This window comes from Alosa alosa, chromosome 6, assembly GCF_017589495.1.
Source record: "Alosa alosa isolate M-15738 ecotype Scorff River chromosome 6, AALO_Geno_1.1, whole genome shotgun sequence".
In the NCBI taxonomy this organism is placed as follows: Eukaryota; Metazoa; Chordata; class Actinopteri; order Clupeiformes; family Clupeidae; genus Alosa; species Alosa alosa.
In genome coordinates this window covers 23,306,851-23,332,375 of record NC_063194.1, presented here as the reverse complement: position 1 = coordinate 23,332,375, position 25,525 = coordinate 23,306,851, and the positions used below count along the sequence as shown (strand labels likewise).

The 25,525-nt window shown below is 44.9% G+C and overlaps 1 protein-coding gene across 5 annotated transcripts in view; it reads right to left on the bottom strand.

The window, feature by feature from the left end:
- asic2 (acid-sensing (proton-gated) ion channel 2) overlaps positions 1-25,525 on the bottom strand; it is a 393,440-nt gene that overhangs the window by 163,342 nt on the left and 204,573 nt on the right. For 2 of the 5 annotated variants that reach the window (XM_048245323.1, XM_048245324.1), the window contains exon 1: positions 7,745-9,702. The exons of the other annotated variants lie outside the window; for them this stretch is intronic. In XM_048245323.1, the coding sequence (XP_048101280.1) occupies positions 7,745-8,533 (789 nt within the window). In that variant the 5' untranslated portion in view covers positions 8,534-9,702. Of the gene's footprint in view, positions 1-7,744; positions 9,703-25,525 lie in introns of those variants that run through there. 5 annotated transcript variants of the gene reach the window in all.

Here is a 25,525-nt window from a genome sequence, read left to right as displayed (position 1 = left end):
ATATTGTCTCTGTTAACAATGTGAAATTGAAGTACTTGTGATGTATGGCAGATCACTAGATAATCATTATCTTCCTGCACTGTAGATTTACATACCGCGACCTTCAATTTAACTTATTCTGCCTGCTCAGCTAAGACTGGAAAATTACCAAAGCCTCCATGGAATCTGACAGAGGTCCACAGAGGCCCAGTGCTGGGTGTCCACAGTAGACCAGATATGCACAGCATCTTGACTGCTTCGAAACTGGGTAGAAATTGAGCAGTACCTCTTCATTTCTATGCACAGGAATGAGAGGCACATCAGGAGGTGTATCAGCTGCAGCGATGGCACAGAGAGTGATGCTGTGGGCCAGATCGTTTTTAATGCGGGCATGAACTTTAACTGCAGCCAGAGAATTAAAAAGGTATGGCCATGTAATGAGATCAACAGGCCCGGCACAGAGCACTTTGTGGTGCACTGTGGAAGAGAGGGCAGGAAATGCAGGGAGAAGAATATGCGTTGATAACATCCCGAGGAGATCAAAGGGAGAGGGAGAATCTCACCAGTCAAAACACTGGAAATATGTGTTTCACGCTGGCAAGAGGCCAAAAAACATGGAGGAAGATGACAAGGACTGGTGAAAGACACAATCTAGGACAAGGATGACAGATTCGACAAACAGAATAGAATTAAACAGACAGAATAGAATCGAATAGAATAGAATAGAATGAAAATGGAAAAATCTGGTATTTACAGACTGAGCTCTCCTCATTGTGATGCACAGAGGAGAGGAGTTAAGAGGAATCAATGTACACATGTCATTTTGTTTTAATCCACAAACTGAAACAACACTCCCACCAGGCACTAAAGTTAGAACACCATCTTAGTCAAATTAATTATTGGCAAAAGCCACCGCAGTGCTATCAAGTGCAATCAGGGATAAATGAGTCACGATGAAGAAAAAAATCAATGCAACGTCAGCATTAATGACACTAAAGGACACACACACACACACACACACACACACAAAGTATACTATTTTCCAAAAAAGCCATTGTTATCTGTACATCATCACACAGCCCACATCACTACCTGTTTGTAGCTCTGCCAATTTCAGTTGTTTGCTTGACTCTGATCAATAAAGTCTATGTTGGGTTGCATCTCTATAGACCCGATTGTCTCCTAAAAACAGTATTATTCCACAAAGGACTTGAAAGACATAATGGTCTCCTATTTACTCTGGTTCTCTCCATTCGACTGTGAATGGATTTGTGCTGCCCCTGGGAAACGACTCGGAAAGCCCACTCAAGGTTATTGGTGCTATCTGTATTTAATCTTCAAAAGGTTTGTGCAGCCTAATGACAGTTGCTTGTTAGTCAGATGTATGTAAGTGATCGGTGAGCAAAGGTTGCTGTGTTGGATGGATACACACACACACACGCGCGCGCGCACACGCACACACACACACACACACACAGCATGATGGGACTATGTCAAGCTGAGCCCAGCTTGTATGGAGTTATTGATCGAAAACTGATAGTGTCGGTGTATTGACTGTTTACTGGAGAGCCAGCTTTGCAGCTTCAGTCAGTGCTACAGGCCCTATTAACCCCTTTGGACCACTTAATGGAGACACACACATACAGTATAAACACGCAAATACGCATGCACACATGCACTCACAGACACACACAGACACACACACACACACACACACACACACACACACACACACACACAACTTCCTTCCACACTTGACTTCTGTTTTGGCTCCACCTTCCTTCCTGTTCTCTCCTCATTGTTATGCAGCAGTTCAAAGCATATTCTGCACTGTTGAGCTTGTCCCAACCCACCTTTGTCAGATGGAAAACACACACACACACACACACACACACACACTAAAACCCTGCGGCATTGTCTTTGAGTATAGTACTTCCTCAGCCTACTCTGAATGCACGGCTAGTGCGCAAAGGCCTGAGGGAGTAGACTAGCTTGTGATGTGACGATTTGCTAATGAAATTAGCAAAGACAAGCCAGTGCAGCCTGTATGGCTTTTGCCCTAACCCCATCATAATGCACGTAAAATGGACTGCATATTTACTGGCATACAACCACAAGAGAGGAGGATATTGTAGCCTTTCATGTGTATGTGAAAACATTTTGAAACCTCTCTGACTCACAAAACTGTGGACTCAAAAAGAGAAGCACTTCACACTCAAGTTGCTTTTTATCACATGCATTATGGTGCAGAGTGGTGGCCAGAATGATACCCCAAAAAACAGACTCTGATGCTGTCCATCTGTCACGACACCTGACCGAGCAGGCTCATATACCTCGCTTGAGTCATCAAAGAGGACCACAGGGGAAATGTGAGATCAACTCCAACGCAGAGACATCCAAGGCCAAGCAAACACAGTCACTCCCTCCTGCCAAAGGACTTCGGAAATCAACAACAACAACAACCACAGAGACTCACCCAACAGGAGAGCCAGGACTCATACTGAGCCATATGTCCCAACAGCCGCGCATGGCGAGCGTCCTGCCACTAATCTATCCCTGTTTGCACCCCCTGCAGAGCTCTCCCCGAAAACAGCAACAGCATCCATCCGTTTTACAGTTTGTTGAGACATAACTGCCACACTGTGCTTACCTGTCTACATCTTCTTTTAGAAATTATATTTTGAATAAATTGCTTTAAAAAGGCTAGCAGTATTCATGCAAGTAAGATAAGCCTGCATGTCGTAGCTGATATCGCTAATTTTAATATCCCCTGTAAAGCCTCATGCAATCCACTCAGCAAGGCAGCAGAAACAGCACTGAAAAAGCTTTGGCTGCTTGGTGCGTTTCGCAGTCGGAGCAAAGCCTTTGAAACAAACCCAGATGAAGGATTACAGAGGCATACTTTATTTTTGTCCCAATGTTTTATGACATAGCAGACAGAAGCTATGGAAGTGACTGGGATGTGACAACAGTGAGAGCGATGCACTGTCGAAAAAGTCTCCTAAAAATGAGAGAGGGCACCTCGAAAATGTGCGATATGGAACCTATCACGCCGCATTTGTTTAAATTCTGTTTCAACCTGTCGCTTGCGCTGAGGCAGACAGTGCTTTCAAGAAGAGCACTCTGTCAAGCTCCAGAACAGGTTAGCCTGTCCTGTCACCATGGCTGAGATATGGTGGGACAGTCTAGGCCTGACCTTCACAAAAGAAACACACCCTTCATCGCAGATCTCTGTCTGAAAATACTCAGTGATTTCTCAGCTGCCTGATACCAGATGTCCTCATACAACACTAGAATTGGCTAAATCAAACACTGTTGGCTATCATATCTCACCCCTGGTGTCTGTACTTTCTCATTATCTTCTGTCTTCTAATGTTGCTCAGTGTTTAAGTCATCATCTGTTCAGATTTATACTGTTGATGTGCAATATACTACAGCTTAGAATCTTCACAGTCATATAAAATCAAACACAATACTGGTTAAATGTGGGGGACCAATATGTGTGAAACTACAAAAGGAGGAGAGACCACAGCCCTTTTCACTTTCCATTTTCCAGGGTAACTCACTCCAGCATCCCCCAGCATCAACCCGGCTGATGTATTGTGAATCATGACTTATATGAGACTAATAGTCCATAAAAATCACTCTGCAATGCATGAGTAGCCAGGCTAAATCTAACCAGCCAATCCTCCTCTCTGGATAGACTTGATTATCCAAATAGCCAGCCCTGAGCTAACATTGAAATTTGCATAGGTGTCATATCTTCATCTGATCTCACCTGTGCTGAACCATTATGCAAATAAGCATTACCCATTTAAGTACAAAGTTTGTTTGTAAATTGTGACTACCAGTACCCAGCTGGTATCAAGCAATTTTACAATTTTGTACAAAATATTAACCAAAAGGAAACTAGTAGGCAGGGCAGGGGGTCTATTAAAGCCAGAAGAACATGTCTGATAATGATAATTATGATATATGATATAATAAATGATTTGTGGGCAACACTGCTTCAGTAAAGGGTAGCATTTCTGCCCTTCTGCCATCACCTTCTTTTTATTTAACTTTACATTTAGATTAATGTGTCTGTTATCTATCTATCTATCTATCTATCTATTTATCTATCTATCTATCTATCTATCTATCTATCTATCTATCTATCTATCTTTCTATCCATATAATTTTATCTACATCTATATTTATCTATTTGTTTATTTGTTAGGCCACATTCGATCTTGTGACCTGTGCAGACCGGAGGTGGTGTCACTTCAGGAGTGGCTCTCTCTTATCTCCTCAGAGCTAAGGGGCTGATGCCCAGACACCACAGGATGTTAGGCGGGGGACTGCAGTGATGAAATGGAGGGGGATTGAGTGTGGCAGGTCGGTTGTGGAGGTGAGACTCACTCTGCCATGGTGGCATGCTTGATTGCCCATGTCTGAGTGACAGGCTGAGTGGGCTCAGGCAGCTTTGGAGTAATCGCCGCTGGGGTGTGATTGGACTTTGTTTTGATGCTCTAGCATACACACACAAACAACACAAAATACAAACACTGACACAAACTCACATAGTCAAGGTCAAAAATCAACTACAGACATTATTCATACCTACACATGGGTACTTACCTAAACATCTTGAGATTTAAATAGATTTCACCTTCATTTCACAGGCCTTCATATGAAAGAAAAAAATATGCCCAGCAGAGAGTGTTTCACATTCAGTGAACAAACTCTTTTTTGTTCTGTTTTGTTTTGTTCTCATGTAACCAGGGGAAAAACATCTGCCACAGCAACCACTGTTCCACTCTCCAGAGACCCCTCAAGCAAGACCCAAATAAGCCCAGGGACGGGAGCTTTGGTCTTGGCAGGGCTTCAGACATCATGCACACCCACCCCTTCCCCTATCTCAAGCCCCCCTGCCGACTCCCAGAGGCTCTCATGGAGGGACCCTGTGTCCGTCCTCATTACTTCTGCTAGTCAGTGTGGGCTCCATGGTGATATATTTACCAACTTTCAGGCACAACTTTAAAGCCTGCATCTGTATCCTCGATTGCACACAACATTTCTAGTAAGAATAGTGCGTTTGGGAGCTTTAAAAAAAAAAAACCTGAGCGTGCATGAACACAGATATATGTCACTGGAGCGAGTAACTACACAGATATATGTTACCGGACCGCGTATGGAGGGGAGGTTGGGTGTGAGAGGTTATATTGTCAGGGTATTTGGTATTTGTTAAAGTAAGGACATAAGGACATGCTAGTTCTTGTATGTGTGGCTAGGTTAATTCACATGATTTTATCACAGGTGACTACAATATCCACAAAGAAATGTAGCTCTGTAAATCTCCTTAAACACACATCTGGGTTCACTTAAGGTGTGAAAAATTCTCAAAAAAGATTTTTGATACATGAGCATTTCAGCACCTGTAAAGTCCTCAAGAAAAGGAAAGGTGGGCCTACCAAGTTATCGAAATGGTTTCTTAGCCGCTGGACCCCAAAGATGAACGAGAGCCATCATAGCATCAATGCAGAAAGGAAAATACGGCAAAAGGAAAATACTGCAAGCCCACAAGCTATTATTACAGAATATGAGTAATAGTAATAGAGGCGAATGACAGAGTCCTGTAAAGAAATAGAAATATATCCCCTGTATGTGGGCAGAGAGCTACCCCCCCACACACACACACACACACACACACACAAGATCCAATATAACAATATAACAACTCGCACAGTAAAGGCATAGCACAGCATGAGAAGTCTTTGTCTTGGCCAATGCAAACTGTGACCTTCCTGTGTACTTGTGCAATGTCACGAGAGAACTCTTCTCTTCTTTGAAACACAGACAGCTCTTTGGCATGCACTGCTCTCAAGTAGACCTCAAGCTAAATGACCTGTAGGATAAAGGCTGCAAATAATGTGAGAAGTAGGAAGCGAGATTCTCTCTGCATAATCAAAACCACCATCACAAGGGATGGATAATACTTTCTCGGCACGTTTCAAACATTGAATTCTGAACAGGGTTGACTCTCTGTGGCAAGTTCTAGAAAACAAAACAATCAGAGTCAATGGAGGAAACCGATCAGTGTTTACTGGGAGGCTGGACTCATGAAAATGGACGATTACAAAACAGCCAACAGACAATTATGCTCTGGGAATGGGAAATAGGATAGGACGTCATTATGATTAAGAGGAGCTATGATAGGCAATTAGCTGTGTGTGAAGGTGCTCTCCAAAAGGAGCCGTGAGAGGATTGCACAGACACACAACCAGTGCTCAAAGGGGCTTTGTGTCATATTTTTAGTTAGAAATGTTCAAAGAGGACCTAGAGATAGCAACAGAATGTGAAGAAATAACCGTTTTGATGTAGTGTCAAAAACGGCAATGTTCTGCACGTTGCCCAGATACCCACTATGGTTAGTATGGGCAGAGATGATAGTGCTTCCAAGAGAACTCATATAGAACTCACATAGAACCTTTAAAATGCATATGTATGTGTGCCAGTCTTTACGTGTATTAGATTGTGTAAAAAGAGTACTGTTAATATACACAAACATCTCTTATCTCTCAAGGTAAACAACCCTGTAGCCTGACCCTCAGATGTCTAATCCAGCCACAAACTATACCAGTCAATATCCTCAAGGTCTCCACAGACCGCTCCGAGCAATAGGTCCAAGTCGAACTGAAATGAACTGCAAACAAGGTATATTTCCGACAGGATTTAAATCAGAGGCTGGTTGAAGTTGGCTCTGGATCTGAGTCTGGGTCTGAAAACCTCACTGTGCTTAACTTATAAAATAGAGCAGGAGAACAACTGTGTGCACAGTGGGAGAGAGCTGGCAGAGCTCTTTGAACTCCATTTACAAAGAGCTCTTCTACTCCTTCAAGCACTTATGGTGCCTTACAGAATAATACCTCACATTCATCCATTCACATATTGATGGCAAAGGCTGCCATGCAAGGTGCCAACCTGCACAATTTGGGAGCGGTTTTGGGGTTCAATGTCTTGCTCAAGGACCCCCTTGACAGGGTCAGGAGGAGCTTGGCTCAAACAAGCATTCTTCAGGTTGAGGTACACATCTTCTCCCTCCTGAGCCGCCCTACCTATAGTTTGAATAGGAAGATGGAGGTCAGGAGAAACTGAGCTAGTTTTAAAGGTGCCAGCGGTGTCACACACAGGGTGCCATACAGGGAGAGAACAGGTGGGGATGTGCTTTAAGTAGAACATGTCAGCTCATTTAAATAACACATCTAGTCCAGACAGATTACACATGCCTACTTGTGTGGAAGAGAAATGCTCCCGGAGCTTGATAGGAGTACAAATGGAGACGTGGATCATGAGGAGGATCTAATTTCACTCTGTGTTAATTAACCCTTAAAGGAGTATGTTGGGAAATTAACATTCTAAAGAATATCTGGGTTCACTGAATTCAACATAGAATTTTAGAACCTTCAATTGTTGCGGAACTTCGTTCAAAACGTTCAACAACCTGAACAACGTTCAAAAACCTACACCTTTAATCTAATTCCACCTTGAGTTAGATGACAGAGGCAGTTACCAAAACATAATAAATTCAAGAGACACAGAGACATCGTTGTAAACATAGAGAGAGGAGGAGAGATAGAGGAGAGGAAGAGCGAGAGAATGACTTAGCAGTGCCAATGAGAGACAGCCAAGTGTGCCCATAGCTTGGCAGACTCTCATAGCAGCCAGGGGGGAAAGAGAGGTGTATGTGTGTGGGGGTGGGGGATTGGTTAAAAGTGGGACTCACGGTGGTGAAGTTGTGGGCACCACACGGTTCGCCGCGGTACTTGCAGGACAGCAACATGTCCTCCAACTGGTGGCTCAGCCGGTCCATGAACTCCAGGTTGGTTCCCTCAAAGTGCCGCGGGGGCAGGAAAAGGCGAAAGTCTGACAGCTTGCTGAACCAGGCGCGGCGGTCCTCAGCCAGTAGGTCCAGCACGAAGGGCCGCGCCGTCCGGTTGGCCAGCAGAAGGCCCAGCCAGTGTCCGGCGAAGTACAAGTCGCTCTTGGTGAGCTTGAGCAGGCGCACAGGGTTGTTGTTACACACGGTGACGGTGGGGAAGGGCAGCTCACGAGCCCACTCGGAGTGGACGCGTGTGTACGTGGGGAAGGACAGCCAGTGGAGCAGGCGGTTGGATGACCAGGAGACCAGCAGGCCCAACGACGTACACAGGGCCAGGAGCCAGAGGGCGCGCCGAACCGCTGAGCCGGCCCGCGGCCACAGCACGTGCCGCAGGCCGTGCAGACGAGTCCTGGCCAGCAAGGCGGTACTTAGCTTGGACAGGGCGCCGCCCGCTCCTCTCGCGCTGCCTCCTCGGGCTCTTCCTCCGAGCCTGCGGGAGTGCTGCCGTGCCCTCCGGGAGGCGGAGGAGGAAGTCGAGGCCGGCAGGGATGGGGACGAGGCTCTCAGGCAACGGGCCTCAAGAGCCATGGATGCCCACGCAGCTCCTACTGCGGCAGGGTGGTGAGGAGGAAGAGGATGGGGGAAGGGGTAGGCTTCATCTCCCAGCCAGGTCGCCAGGGCTGGGGCCCACATGGGGCTCCGTGAGAAACAGACGAAGGTCCAGGGTCCAGTAATCCACCACAAGCTCGCTGAATAAAAGGGCTAACAGATGAGACCACGGCAGTATACAGGGCCCCTCAAATGCACATGCGTGTGGTCAAACAAACTTTCGGTGCTATTCTAAATGTCTCAGTGTCTGTTCAGAAGCACACATTGTCATGATTGAAGTCCACTTCCAGTCATTTTCCCAGTTACATGTTGCTCTTTCTGGCTTTTTCCCTTTTTTCTCATTTCCACATTGCCCATGCCAGAACACCAGCAGACCTACTGCCAGTCCAAACTCTTGCCTAAGCAGTAACACCAAGAAAGACGGAGGAAGGGAGAGAAAGAAAGAGTGGCTGGCTTTTGCAAAAAAAGAGGAAATATGTATCTGTTAAGAGTGTGGAATGAGAGAACAAGTGGGTAGAAAGAACAAGCTGCAGAAAAAAGAACAGATGAAAGGAACAGCTCGAATTCGGAATGGTGAATAAGAAAATAAGCAAGAGTTATGGAATCCAGACTAACTTGGAAGAGTGGCTGCTCACGAGTGCCGTGTGTGATGGCTGCGTTGTGGAAGCTGTGCCTCTCCTCTCCAGCGCTCCTCGGAGATGCTTAGCAGGAGCCCACTCTCTCCCAAAACACAACTGACCCAGGAACTCTGGGACCTGCTGTTTCCATGCAGACCACTAACCTACGCATCCACGCATCACTAATGCTCTTCGTCAGGCGAGGCTTGCGTTTGCTTCTCTCTGTCTCCCTCATACCTTCCAACTCCCTGCCATTTTTTCCTCCTAGCTCTCGGTCGTCAGCTGTCCTGTTTTGTTTTTCTCTTGTTTTCTTTTCTTTTTTTTTTTTTTTTTTTTTTTTTTTCAAACAGTCTTCTTGCTTGTTGCTGTCTATTTATTTCTTCTTGTTATTTTTCCACTCGTCAGACACTTTTGCCGAGGGCTGAGTCGGTGTCCGTTGTGATGAGCGCTGTGCTCTCCTGGTGCAGCTAAAGGACTAGTTTACTTGCGTGTGACACATAGGCACACACACACACACACACAAAGACACACACATACACGCACGTAGATGCACCAGCACAAGCAGGCTAGAGAAGGATACAGGCAGAGAGGAGCTCTCACATACACAGACACACAGTGCACACACACACACACCACGACACTTTCGTCTTGCACGCTTTACACACTTCTCCCTCGCCCCAGGGAAAACTGACCACCGCTGATGTGAAATCTGCTCTGACACGCACGTATCCGCTGGTCTTGCTCTTGCTCTGTCACCGTCTCGTCTCTCCCCCCCTCTCTCTCTCTTTCTTGCTCTCTCTCTCCCTCTTTCACACACACACACACACACTCTCCCTCTCACAGCCTCTTGCTTTTTCTTTCGCTCCCTCTCTATCTCTCTCTCACTCCAGCATGCATGTTGCTCTTTCTCTCTCTTTCTCTCTCTATCTCTCTCTCACTCCAGCATGCATGTTGCTCTTTCTCTCTCTATCTCTCTCCCAATTCTAATAATTTCCCTTTTACTCCTTTGTTGCTTTTACTCCTCTTGCCTTCCCCTCTAAAAAATATCAGTCTCTCCAAATCGCATTCATCAACTTGCCTTCGTTGTGCTCCTCCTCTCCTCTCCTGTCTGTCCATCAAAGGGTTTTTGCTCCTCCCCTGTCTGTTTTCAGCCCTCCTCCATCCCCTCCTCCTCCTCCTGCTTGGAGTTGTCCTTCGTCGACGTGTGCGCACACTCTCACCCCAGCAATCCTCTCCTCTTCCGAGGATTGGAAAAAAAAAAGAGAGGGGGAGAGAGAAAACAGCAAAACGACAGAAGCGGCAGCACCGGCTGTGTGCTCTATTACTCTCTCTCTCGCTCTGTCCCCCCTCTGATCTCTGCTGTCCTCACGCACGGGCTGGCTGCTTTTGTCGTTCGTCGTCAGTGCTCAGTGCGCTGCACTCCTCTCCTCTCCTCCTCTCTGGCTCCCGCTGTAGCCCCCGTGTGTCCACGCAGGCTCTGTCTGCCAGCATTTCTTCTGCTCTCACTCCCTCTCTCTCTCCTTCTCTCTCTCTCTCTGTCTGTCCCTATATGCATTTCTTTATGTCTCCAAAGAGCTATCTGCAGTCAGTCCAAGAGAGTATACAGAGTGAATGAAAGCGAGAGAGAAGAAATTGAAAACAATGTCTTTTTCGGTCTTTTTGCTGAGCGGCTATAAGCAAGAGTGTGTGTGTGTGTGTGTGTGTGTGTGTGTCCAGAGTGAGAGAAGAGAGAGAAAGAGAGAGAGGGAGAGAGATTCTGTCTGTGTGCATCAGAGCAGAGATAAAAGCCAAAAAAAATGCTCTATAAATTACAACCATCACTGTCCCACTGTCCCAGATGCATTCTGTCTATTTCTGAGCTGTGAAGCTTTTTTAGTGCTACTTTTTCTGACATTTTTTCTCTCTTTCCATCTCTCTCTCTCTCTCTCTCTCTCTCTCTCTCTCTCTCACACTTTCACTCACACTCACACACACACACATGCTGCTTTCCTCGTGTCCTAGCTGCACCCGTGTCTCCTGTCATCTCTTTGCCACCCGGCTGACTGTAGACGGCGCAGCACAGATGGAGATCAGACAGGGAGTCACAGATCACCAATATTTGGGGCGCTGAGCAGATGGGTGGGAATGGGGGGAGCGCGGAGAGGTGTGATACACCCGGGAATCCAAGAAAGGGGTGGCAGAGGTGGTGTGTGTGTGTGTGTGTGTGTGTGTGTGGTGGAAAGTGCACACAAAAACACAAGCTGTCAGGAGCGAAAAAAAGAGTGTGCTGTGGTGCCTCCTAGAGACCCGTCATCCAGATCTTCACACGTACACAGGTGGTCGGCCGATTCCCACCGCATTTTTTCCAGCTGTCTTGCAACCATGGTTCAATCCGGTGCAACAGCTCTTGTCAACACATTTGGACACGGAAAGTTTTCTGCACCTGGGGTCATGGGGGGGGGGTGTTGGTGACATTAAGGGGACATTAAGGGAAGTGTTTTACCCCCATGGGCTGACCCGATGTGACAAGCAGCAGCAGCAGCAGCAGCAGACAGCAAACCCAGCCAGCCCACACCACCAGAGCCCCTCAGCAGCACACCTGCTGAACCAGAGCAAAGACCCGGACCAGCACCCAGACACACAGACGAGCTTCATTACAGTTGGGTCAGCCAACCCTCAACACCCTCCTCTGAGTCACAACTTAGCATCAGGGTTCAGTACTGCTGTGGTCGTGCCACAGAGGAGAAGTTAGAAAGGCTCAGCAATCAGTCAACTTTATAGCTTGTGTGTTGGGCATATGGTTGTTGTTGCACAGTTTCAGTACACAGTTTCTTTTTGTTTACGATGTGCATGTGTGTTTTTGGCTGTCGCTGTGTAAACTCCCAGGGCTACGCGGGCTGCTCTTGCGGGAATGGAGATTGGGCCCGCTGATGTGTTTATCCTCTTCCCTCAAAATGCAAATAGCCAGCTTTTTGGGATTTACACGTCTCCCGCAAGTTTTTAAACGGCAACTCTCAGAGGATACATGATAGTAGGCAGTATTACACAGCAATGCACATATGCACACTAATTTATGTCTATAAACACACACACACACACACACACACACACACACACACACACACACACAGACACACACAAACAAACAAACAGACATAGTCACTAGCTTAGGTGACACACTTGTCAGTGCAAGCTTCTTTCATGCCACCTGCCTCTGCCAAAATCCCTGCTGATATCCCAGCCTGGGAATGAGTAGATACAGTCATTTCAACACAGACAGTTTAATCTTCTAATAAGTGTGTGATTCTCTTTATCTATGTATATGTGTGTGTGTGTGTGTGTGTGTGTGTGTGTGTGTGTGTGTTGGATAATTCATAATTCTGTCAAATAATGAGCACTTTGTGAAATAACCCTGAGGCTTCACAATCTTAATTGGCTTTTGTTGGGGAAATGCAGTAGCTGAACTGATTGTTCTTTTTAATGAGTTCAATAAAGGTTACTTTTAATGCATCTTATTTAAGGAGCAACCCGTAAAGTTAAATTCAAACAAAAACATTACTGTAACTGTGGCAATCTATCACATGAATATCAATGTTTAGCAATGCTACCAGCAATTCTGAAAAGGTGAATGGCATCTTTAACACCTATTAAGTCTATGTAGCCCAAATGCTAAACATAATCAAAATTCAACAAGGATACATCAAATGATAAAGGCTATTATGTCACCATAGATCTAATCTCCTGGTAAATTCTGTCTGTTATCTCTGCTTTAATCTCTCAGAAATTAAAGTGCAACATTAATTAGAACATCACATATTATCAGCATGGAGCACACACTTACCGTGGGTTCCCGCTAGTGGAGAAGCAGAATACTCTGGGGGCGGCATAGTGTAGCATAGTGTAGTGCAGTAGCGTAGCGTAGTGTAGTGTAGCATAGTAGCGTAGCGTAGTGTAACATGGCGTAATGCAGCATAGCGTAGTGTACCATTCTTGCAAAGGGGGAAAATCTGTAGCACATTGTCATGGGTGATGGATTAGCACATCACACGCCACATTTGCAGCTCACAGATTGCATGCCACTCATCCATCAATCCCCAACACTGTGATTACATTGCATGCTCTGACTGAAATGCTGAGGTCTCTAAACACAGGCGTGCACTCCTAAAAGGGTCCAAAGGAAAATCTGAATGAATTCAGTCAGGAAGAAACTTCATGGTTTTAGTATGTCTCCCTTTGATAATAGACTATGGATTAGGAATAATGATTTTTTATTATCTCCGTATGCACCCGCAGGGGTAGTAGAGAGAGAGCCAGAGAGTAATCCCTAAAGCAATCAGAATTAACAACTTCAACCACTCCACATTTCTTTGAATCAGTCAACATAGACTGCACAATCGTTGGATCTGACAGGATCATTAAACTCCCCTGTCATCCAGGGACCCCCATCATTATGTCATCAATTTCTAATAGCATTGTGAGGCTTGCCATCTAACGGATTACTTAATTATAACTGTTATAATACTTTCCATCGGTCAGACAGAGGTAACTATCTCAGGAAGGAAAACTGCATTGCATTATCGTCATTTCACTATGAGGTCTGAACCATCATATTGTAATCTATGCATTATACCCATTACTTGGTGTTGGAAGTCCCTTTGATATATTTCTCACAGTATGTGTAGTGTATGCAGCCTTGTATATTGCCAGTGTGACTAAATGAACATGCTAGACTAGTGGTCATGCAAAAACGCCTCTAAGATGTACAGCAGCCCTTAAATTAGTGCATGTGAGTGTGTAAGTCATTATAAGACTAACTGATCAAATGGCACCTATTATTTTTATTGTCTGGTTGAGCTGTGAAGGCTCAGGATTAAATGCGCTTGGACTTGAAAAGACACCAAAGCTGAAATGCCAGCTTACAATCAAAGGAGAAAACTGCATACAAACGCCGCCTGAACACGGAAAGTCAAACAGCCACAGCTCTTAATGAGCCTCTCGGACATCATGCAAAAATGTTTCTTCGTTTATTCCGCAAAATGAAATCAGCCAGGCAACAGAAACGCCCACGCTGAGGCACCACATGTAGAGTCATCAGAGGATGTGGTGATGCAACAGACCATGACACACAATACAACACTGTCAATTTGCACACAAGCACATCAACTCTGTCTGCATGAATATACAGGCGGATCTTAGCCCAAAGCAGAGAGAGTGAGAAAGAGAGAGAGAGATTAGTGCCACATGCTTGTTTCTAATTAGCCAACACACAATAAACATTAGGGGAATCAGATATTAACAGGAGATAAAAACAGCATTATTGCTACTCATACGCTCACTGCAAATGTGTGTGTGTGTGTTAGGGCGTGTGAATGTATTTAACAGTGTAAACAAATAAACACACATCACTCTGCTTAAAAAAAGATGTGGAGGAAAAATTGCCCTGCCCAGGAGATCCACAGCATCTAAATAGATCTACATCCATATTTTTTCACAAAGGCCACAAAGGTCCAGGCAAAGCTTTCTCCTCCCCTTTGGGCGTAAACAACACATCTAGGCAAGCAAAGGCGCAAAACAAGAATGAAAAAAGAGAGCGGGAAAGAGAAAACAAGAGAAGAGAACGAGGATGAAGCGAGATGGAGAGGGGAGGAGGGACTGGTCTTCTGCAGGTGTCCTGGTGCTACATCAACGGCAGCTTGTGAATAAAGATCCCAGGAGTGGCCAGTGAATGTTTGCCTTCGCAGTCCTATTTTTCTTCTTCTTTTTTTACTGCTAAAAGGGATTTTAATCTAAGTGTAGCTCGTCCTGTCTTGGGAGAGAAATGGGAGGCCTGCACATCAGGGAGCAGCCAAAAAAAAAAAAAAAAAAAAAAAAAAAAAAGACAAGGGGAGGCAGACCACGTAGGTTTGAAATGAAATGCTGGAAATGGGAGTGTGTGACGGAGGACACGGAGCGAGTATGTGTGCTGGGGCTGATGGGTTCAACCTAATGGCTAGAATGAGACCGCCAACAGCTTAAGTGCTAAAAAAGAGCACAACCACCCACAGCAGCAATCACAAGTGGTGAAGGGTGGGGTGGGTGCTGCTTAAGAGAGGTTGAGGCTGCCCACCAATGGTAAGCAACAAAGCTGACATATTGCAACCATTATGTGTTCTTCTGGAGACATCACCAGAGAGAGATTGGTATGGTGATACTGACTTTGTATTGATTTCCCGTAGCATTTTGGATGCATGTATGTGTATGTGTGTGTGTGTGTGTGTGTGTGTGTGTGTGTGTGTGTGTGTGGTGTATGTGTGTGAGTGTGGGCGGGGGTTACATTTGTCCACATGCATTCTGTACTGTAGATGATAACACAGGAAGCGTAGTAAACATTATCTGCTGATCTGTTTGTCACAAACCTGCCTGGGGCTTTTGATTCCCCTGTTGAATCAATAGCTCTGGATGAGCTGATTACTGGGTAGAGGGGCAGATGGAGACAAGCATAACACAGCAACCAAACTACCGGTAACTGCATTCCTCATTTTACTCTGAGATTGCAGCTCTAGATGTACCTACTGTACCGATTTACCACTGATTACTGTAATTACGGTGAGTCTAGCAAGATCCAGCCTCAAGAAAGAAGTTTCATCCGAGCTTTTTGTTAAGATGTGTGTGAGTTTGCCTGTCAGGTACTGCAGGACTCACATGTGTGTATGTGTGTGTCTTACTGTAGTATAATGCATAAGCACGGGAAAAATGCATTACTTTCCGATGCATTGTTATTTAGTCTTACAGTGAGTAACAATGAACCTGCATTATGCTGCAGAAAACAATATCTTGGAGTTTGTGACTCATTATATTATTATGATATAAAGCTTTAAAGGAACCATATAAGATTGTGGCCAAAACTGGTACTGCAATCACTTTCAAATTACTGTAGAGCAGTGTATCCCCTCCCCCCTGACTCGAGGTTGCCACCCCGGATGCCAAAACACTACTGACTTCGTGATTAGTAGATCGGTAGAGGGTGGCGCATCAGGCCAAAACACAACATCAACATCAGTTGAGGGCTGCAACTTCTCTTTTTAAATGGCAATATCCTGGCCGGACTACTGTTGTCAGTGATATAAGTATTTGAAATGAACATGATTTCTTAATGTCTAGTGATGTCAGGGCCATTTTATTATTAATTGAAATACATTTCCTACATATGGTTCCTTTAAGCCATGGTTATACTTCTGTGGGTGCCATCTACGCACGTTGACAGAAATGACGCAAATTTCCTCACCACCACCGGCCATGCGGCCTTTTTTTGTGCTGAATGCTAAATTTTGTGTCTGTATGGAATTTTCCGTATTGACTGCGTGTATGCATGCAAGCTTTTAAACGCTTGCTCACGGTCAAGAGAAGACATGATCTCTGAACACTAATTAATCTTTTAAGCAGACACTTCTGTGGAAAGGAATCAGAACACAGGTGCACATTTCATAGATTTACACAGCACAGGCACTGTGTTTGAGTGGCGCAGCTCGTGCTGCTGAGAGACGTATCCATAACAGCAAAAGGAAAACATTTTGGAGACACATACCAAAACAAAATCTCGTGCTAAGCTCGTGATTTCAGAAAATAATACTATTGTTATAGTCAAGACCCTACAGCATTTATTCCATGGTGACATTTGCTTTCAACTTTCTATCTAATTATCTTTATTATTTGATCACTTCGTTTCATTTCATCTCTCATACTGACACAACACAAGGCCATTCGCTCTCTTCCTCTGAACCAAAGCCATTGAATCTTTTCCTTTGTCCCTGCAGACTGAAGGGATGGTGAAGGCAGGTGCGCTCTGTAAGAAATGGATCCTGCCGAATTGTATGAGTGATATCATTTCTCCAACCAAGATAAAGTTAAGTTTACTAATGTTCTGATGGCAGGCCAGACGGTTTGGCGCGAGGTGAGATGTGAAACACCAACGATCATAGAATGGGTTTTGGGGGTAAGCCATTGAAAACCATACCAGCCAAAGGTGTGAGGTTAACTCAATTATCATATACATAGGACAAAAGGCTATCTGAGTAGAAGCCAGATTAAATTGCATTGAGACCAGCATATAATGACTTGAGTTGGTAACTTTTAGTAGTTCATTGAGATAGGACAAAGTAGTTCACCCAGACAGGACGAAGAAGAGAGAACTCCAGAGAATATGCCGAGGGCAGGCATAGGTTGGACCATAGGCGGAGTTTGACATTCGAGCCAGGGGTGGGAAGACAAAAAAAAAATTAAAATAATAATAATAATTAATTGTAGCAGCTGAGACCTGGCCTACCACTTGGGGAACACAGCATGAGCACATATGGAGAAAACAAACATGCTAAATAAAGATGATAAATATATATATATATAATTACATTGTAACAATTTAACAATTCATCCTTATGAAATCCAATGCAGCACGGTTGTCTTGAAACGCAATAGACAGGGGTGTCGCCTAGCAGTTGAAAACATTCGGGGCTTAGCCCATAGAGTCTGGTTGCTGCTCACTTTTGATAAATTAATCCACTGCCTCTAGCCTAATTTGCGCCACATTGATTGAATATTTTGTACAATCATATTTTGTCAATTAAAGAATGTAATGACCTGTTGCCATCTTGACATTTCTGTTTGCTATTAAAAACGAACTATATAGCCTAGTGTAACGGATGCCAGCTAGTTTAGCTGTGCTTGTGGAAAGTTGGTAAACCTCCGACGCCTCAAGAGTGCTGCTGGCATGTGAGCCACCTAGCAGAGTGGAGCTTTAAATAACAAGATGCATCGGTTCATGTATGCTTAGCTTAAGGAGAACGAGTCATTGAAAACTCAAATTCGATTCTACAAAGGCAAAGTAAGTAAACTCCAAACTGTAGGCTATTGAATGCAGGGCAGACCTAAATCATAGCAAGAACTCCAATCAAAGGAAGTGTTCACCTACAGTCTGATGCCTCTCCAAACGCAGAAACGAAGCGCAATCACGCCATTACGTTAAGACATGTTCAGAAAAAAATATATATTCATATATCATATATAAAATATATACTCATATTTTGCTGTAATCCAATGACACGAAATCAGTAGGCCTAGATGCACAAAAAGGGTCATGGTGTATATAGCCAGGCCTAGGCTCGTCACATTCACCAGCTACAGTAGTTCTAAACAGGTGAACAAGGCTTCGCTAGCCTAGAAATCTAGACGCACCCTAGCGGCAGCAAATTCCATTTGCTTCCAGGGCTAGTCTAGCAACTCTCCGTTGGCTTGTGAGCTCGAAAAATTAAACTTCTATCAGGCCAATCAAATCGTGTATAGAGTCGTTAGGCAGGCTTAACATAATGATTGATGGCAGAGTTGCAACATTTTGGCTTGAATTCTCTGCTACTTGAAAACAAAGAAGGTGGATGTTGCTGTTGACCAACAGTGTGACACAAGTTAAGCTTGTTTTAAGTTGGCAAAAGTTTGAACTAGCCAACTAGCTCCGCTGGTGGGAAAACACATAAGACTCAGCACTGTCCTATTGTGTGCAGAGGGAATTTGAAAGACAACCGATTATCCCGCCCCTCGGACTGAGCACTGGGAACGGTGAACCTACATTTTAATGTGGGTCTGGCTCGTCAGGCTAAGGCTTCGCCACTTTGCTGTTTAAACAAAATGAAATAAAAAGTCACACAAAATCAATTAGTAAAGCTGACAGGAAATTTATATACATGGCATTTAGGCAACCTTTATTGCAACGTTGGCACGGCAAGTTGTCCATACTAGTGCAACAGTAATTTTTGTTTTTTGCGTCCTGCATGCCTCGTCAGGTTGGCCGTAATGTCGCTTTCGGTGTGAAGGATCGCAAGAGAAGAGAACCTGGCTGCTCCCATCATCAACCGCAGCCCGTTCCTTATATTGTTGTTTTGTGTTACTTAAATATTGTTTTTAAAATATCTGGTCATGCCAGACGTATTTCACTCATTTTTGAAACAATGCAATTACCCGTTTCCACCAGGGGGGGCAGTGCTCCCCCTGCCCCCCCACTAACTCTGCGTATGGGTTGAACCTTTGTGAACTTTTGTGAATTGTGTATTTTTTTCTTACAACTCCCAGGCCTGGACTCCCACAGCATGATGCCAGAGAGGAGAGGCATGCCAACCCCCATGAGGAGACGAGGACTCGTTGCCTGGCCCGACAGGTGAGGATAACACAAACGCTAGCGACAGGCCTTGGACTCAGGCTGGGCCTCAGGCTCCCAGAACACTCCTGGTATATACTCAAGGTGAGCCCTCGTGTTCTCACTCATTCTCTTTCTCTTAAGTGCTGCTCGGCCATACTCAACCTCCAAATGCCAGGGACCCTTTCATTGAATGTTCTTGAACAAGCACCAAGCGTGTGGACACGCAGGGGAGGAGTATGACATGGAGAGAGAAAATGATCTAGGGCAAATAAAGTGGGGTGAAAAAAAAACGGTACCGGTAACGGTAAAGAAGGCTGGGAAGGTGAAGGTGGAGGATGTGGAAAAATTGAACAAATCCGCAGGCGGATTCAGAAAGGCGTGTGACAAAGGGGAGAGAGAGAGGAGGTGGACATGCATAGAGTATCGAATCAATGGCAGCAGCGTGCGTCGGGTTTCCATGTTGTCAGAGCAAATTAACACGGGTGTGTGTGACCAACTTACCACTCGGCCGCTAAATTTGCCCTCCGCGGGTGTTGCTCCTGTCTGCGTGTGATAAGAAAGCTTCACTCTCATCCCACCCCAGCCCAATCAGACCGCTGGGTATAACAGGTACCCCCTGTCTGAAGAGTAAAACTGAACCAAACCGAACCAATTCATCACCAAACTTTCAAGGGAAACCGGAGCACTGGGCTGCCTAGGTTTTTGACCGTGGGTAAAAAAAAAATAGTTGAAGCTGTTCCATTACCTTGCAGGCTCTCAGGTGAGAAACTGACATTTGTGTGTGTGCTTGAAGTGTCTTTTTTATTTCTGACTTCAATCATTCCGCTCCTTAAACGACCGGGCAAACTCCCATGATTAAAGAGATGGCAGTCACAGGTGGTGCCCTCTGTCTGGGGCTGATAACTTGCTGATGGGAGCTCGGCTCATGCCATCTCTGTCTCTCTAGTGTGGGCCCTCTTCCCAAGGCTAAACCTTAACACACTCTCATTTGCCACATGCAATGAGCGCACACACACACACACACACACACAAACACACACACACCAATGAGGTACAGAGTTGTGTAAGAAGTCAATTTTGGTTGCTGCCCGCAGGGGAAAAGCGTTTTTCTACCCGACAGCAGGCGATCGTACGCTCACCAGGCCATCATCAGACACATTACCGACTGGCTCCTCAGCATCTCCGAGCTAGTCACCGCACAAAACACTTCCCCTCAGTTCCAGCTCCCTCCCAATCTCCAGCGGAGGTGGCTGATTTCTGTTTCTCTTCTCTCTGTTTTTCCCACAAGCCCCTACCTCTTTCTGTGAAGCCCATTCAGAAAGATGCCACGGGCTGATTTAGAGGCACTGCCAATATGACACATCTCCCACGCCGCAATCAAGCTAATCAAACACACACCCGCTACTGTGACAAAAGTGACTCTTTCATTTAGCTGGACCAATTTCCTATTTCATTGGATTTCATTTAAGCGCTGCTGTGGCCAGATAGAGCATCATAACGTTATCTACTAAAGCCATAGAACGCATGACAGGCCAAAAGTTGTGTCCCGTTTCCTCCATTTGATCAAATCAAGATATTTTTGTCTTGCTCTCACAAGATAAAAAATGCTGTAGGGAGTTGGTGCCTTGGTGGGCTGATCTATTTAAAACTCTCCGTCCACTGCTCCTCTCATGAACTAAAAGGTCAAATGGCTGCTCAGTCACACTGGCGGACCATGAGCTCTCACACAGAGAGAGAGAGAGAGAGAGAGAGAGAGAGAGAGAGAGAGAGAGAGAGAGAGCCCAGGCCCACGAAGCGCAGAGAAGGACCTGCGGCAAGGCTCACAATCCAGGGGGTCAGAGCCAACACCACAGCACAGCGCGGAGACTCAATCAGCCTGGATGAGGCTGACCACAGCCAGGCTCACTCTGACCATGGCCAAGGAGGCCTTCCACTTTCCCAACCCCTCCAAGGGCTCCTCTGTGGGCCAATTAGAGCTATGTACCCTACCCACACTCTGCACACACACACATGCATGCACACACACACACACACACACACACACACACACACACACACACGCATGGCCCTGCTAATGGCAGAGAATTGCAGTGCTTGACGAGATGACTTAGCCCCTGCTAATGGCTGGTCACTTACTCCCTGGCCATTTGCTTTATTTGGCGAGTGTCATTTCCCTCCAGCACACACACACACAAATGGACACAAACACAGCGCTAATCATACAGATTACAGCTAGTGCAATGGAGATGAAAAACATTTACTCTGGTAAATAGAAAGCATACATTCAAATGTGAACACACACACAAAGACACACACATGCATACACACACACACACACACACACACACACACAAAGAGAGAGGGGTAGAAAGCTCTGACTGAATGCTCTGATGGTCCTCCACCTGGTGTTAAAGGGACTGCTTTCGCCCGTGAACCTCACCTCACCAATCTTTCCGCATCAAAACAGTGGCACCACGCTTCCTCCTCAGGAGGCAGGGGCATTATGGGAAAACTCCACAGAGCAATAAATCAGCCGCAGTCCCTCTGACTGCACACAGAGCCCCTGTCCGCACATCTGCCTCATCGTTCTGCCTCCGGAAAGAAAGTGTTGCAGAATGGGACCACAGAGACTTCACATGTGTTTCTGTGTAGAACAGCAATTGGAGTCCTTGAATGCCCAAGGTATCTTAGATAGATAGATAGATAGATAGATAGATAGATAGATAGATAGATAGATAGATACTTTGTTGATCCCCAGGGGAAATTCAAGAATTCTTAGCAATGGCACTTCTGTACTTCTTTGCTTGGCCATGTATGTGTGGTAATGACTAGGGGGAGTGTCTTCAAATGTGTGTGAGGTGGTAAGCAAGACAGGGAATTGTGGACTTCCATTAGTTGATTATCAGCATTATCAAGATGAATACTACATGCCAGGGGGTGTTTATTTTTGCCTCCATATATACTCAAGCATGACGTGTATCCACCCAACAGTTGGTGAACTAGGTAAACTGTCAGTGTCATGATTACACACAGTCAGTGTCAAGACTAATGTCCCAGTGGTCTAAAATTGCCTGCCACGTCCTCTGCTTTGTTTCTTTTTAAAGAGTCACAGGTATTTAAGCAAATGTGCATCTCAATGCCATCACCTGCTCTACTATAAAATACCCCTGGCACTCCACCAACTGTCTGAATGATTACAGAAAAAAAGGTTTTTAAAAAGTCTGCAAAAAGTTTAAAAAATGAAATAATACCAACACAAAATGAACTAAAGAGAAATTACAATGACATTATGCACATCTGAATGACGGATGGAACCTCAAAGGCTGTGTTGCTTACTTCATCCAAAGTGCCTTAAGTGCATGCTTAGCACCAACCATAAATCCCAGGCGGCGATCATTAACTCATCCATCCCTGCTTCTGTGAGCGGAGGTTTCAAGGAGATGGCGAGTGTAAATACCCTCCGTCATGATTCTAATCGGAGAGGGCAGTATTGATTCAGCTGTTCGGCCGACCCTGCTTCATCTCTCAACTCCGCTGTGTGTGCTTAAGGGCAGGGACGTTTCAGGCCCAGCAGGTTAGGATGTTACAGTTGGTGTTGGTGAGTGTCTTACCTTACGAGAGCGGACATGAGTGTGTGTGTGTGTCTCTCTGTGTGTGTGTGTGTCTCTGTCTCTCTGTGTGTGTGTGTGTGTGTGTGTGTGTGTGTGTCTGTCTGTCTGTTTGTCTATCTGTGTGTGTGTGTGTGTGTGTGTCTGTTTGTCTATCTGTGTGTGTGTGTGTGTGTGTGTCTCTCTGTGTGTGTGTGTGTGTGTCTCTCTCTGTGTGTGTGTGTGTCTGTGTGTGTGTGTGTGTGTCTCTCTCTCTCTCTGTGTGTGTGTGTGTGTGTGTCTCTCTCTCTCTCTCTCTCTCTCTCTCTCTTTCTGTGTGTGTGTGTGTCTCTCTCTATCTCTCTCTCTCTGTGTGTGTGTGTGTGTGTGTGTGTGTGTGTGTGTGTGTGTGTCTCTCTCTCTGTGTGTGTGTCTGTGTGTGTGTGTGTGTGTGTGTCTCTCTCTCTCTTTTGTGTGTGTGTGTGTGTGTGTCTCTCTCTCTCTCTCTTTCTGTGTGTGTGTGTGTGTCTGTGTGTGTGTGTGTCTCTCTCTCTCTCTCTCTTCTGTGTGTGTGTGTCTCTCTCTCTCTCTCTCTCTCTCTCTCTCTTTCTGTGTGTGTGTGTGTGTGTGTGTGTGTGTGTGTGTGTGTGTGTGTGTGTGTGTGTGCGCGTGTGTGCGTGTGTGTGCGTGTGAGAAAGAGAGAGAGAGACAGTGAGAGAGCAAAAGGGTGAGAGAAAGAGGCCGTATTTGGCTGAAGTGCGTAATTTATCCGGAGAGCACTGGCCTCCTTGTCCTTACTGCAGAGTTCATTATGATGGGGTGATAAAGGAGGTGATGGATGTCCTCCGGGGGCCACCGTCCCTCTCACTTTAACCAACTCTCTCCATTGTCTATGGAAATGAACAGACTGTGCATTCAAATGGCCAACTACTACTAAGTCTTTTAGTTCCATAATTGAAAATCCATCTTGAAAATGTCATTGGGTGTGATACAGACGTACTGTACATCAAACAGTTGCCTTCATCTGTGATATTCAATCATCAGTTCAGGGAAGTTGGAGCAGAAGTAAAAAAGATAAAATATTAGTTTTCCATAATGTGTCATCTTCCCTGTGATTACTGATGAAAGAACAATATTGGACCATTTTCTTGCTACTTTTTAAAAACTATAATCTCTAAGGACTCTGGTAAACAGATTTGCCTATTAATACTTAATACATAAATTTCATTAAAGCACCAATTTCTGCCCCTTTCGTTCGAAAATTCTAAAACAAAGATGTTTTTTAATACTTCAAAATAACATTTCATAAATTAACCTTACATTTTTCAGCAGCCATAGGTGTGTACATTTGAACAAAATCTGGTTTGGTTCTTAACAGGAGCATTTACTGCTTTAAAAATCCAATTTTGTTTACCGTGCTCGGAGTTTGGTGCTGGGATGGTGGGTGCCCTATTTCCGCCAACTCACTCGGCACATCAACGATTAGACAGAGAATTCTCATTGCGAAATCAAAATTCCACTGGAGCTTCAAGCAGATTTGTACACGCAGCCTTACAGCACTATTTACAGCTCTTCAAGTCATGGTAAAATGTCATTTTTGGTACATAGCTAATCTAGATACACTTATGGGGTGGGTGCTTGCGTTTCTTTAGGAATCCGCCGTCTTGGTATATAGAAATGAATATTAAGTGACATTAAATGACATACACGTAAGAGGGCGGAAATAGGTGATGTTCCGATACACATGTTGCCAGAAGGATTAATTAATCAACTACAGAGGTGTAAAAAAAATGTAAAACTGTAATGCGGTAGGGTTGCTCAGTCTAATGGTTTTTCACATGGTTACTATCTTTCTATCTATCCATTTTGAGGAAGGTGGGGCAAGTCTGATTAGATTTTAGTTATTACACATGTAGTCACTTTCTGGAACATTCTAAGTAAGCAGAGCTTTGGAAAAGTAGGAAAAGATATTGGTCCATGAAAACACCATCGTCAGACACAGACACACGACGCGATTTATTTATCTTAAGCATATGCCTAATCCACACACAGCTGTTCAACCACTGCAACTCCATCTGTGCAGCTTTTTTTAATGAGCTGCCACTGCCCAAGGTGGAGATGAGCATTCTGAATAAAAGTCACCACCATATGGATTCAAACTTGTTTTCCATGTTTCTAAATAGCACTGTAAAGTGCACAGGTATATTTTCAGGATAAGTGAGGTGATGATGCCTTCACTGTTTACATCACACAGAGCTATGGTGGTCGGATAGAGAGTCCAGAATGAATTTCATGGAGAGATGTGGAAGAGTAACCAATGGACACACAGAAAGAGAGAGAGAGAGAGACACACACACACACACACACAATGCAAGCATATGCCTAATCCTGTTCAACCACTGCAAACTCCATCTGTGCAGCTTTTTAATGAGCTGCCACTGCCCAAGGTGAGGATGAGCATCTCTGAATAAAAGCATCACCATATATGGACTCAAACTTGTTTTCCATGCTCTCTAAATAGCACTGTAAAGTGCACAGGTATATTTTCAGGATAAGTGAGGTGATGATGCCTTCACTGTTTACATCACACAGAGCTATGGTGGTCGGATAGAGAGTCCAGAATGAATTTCATGGAGAGATGTGGAAGAGTGAGGTGAACCAATGGACACCAGAATGAATTTCATGGAGAGATGTGGAAGAGTAACCAATGGACACACAGAAAGAGAGAGAG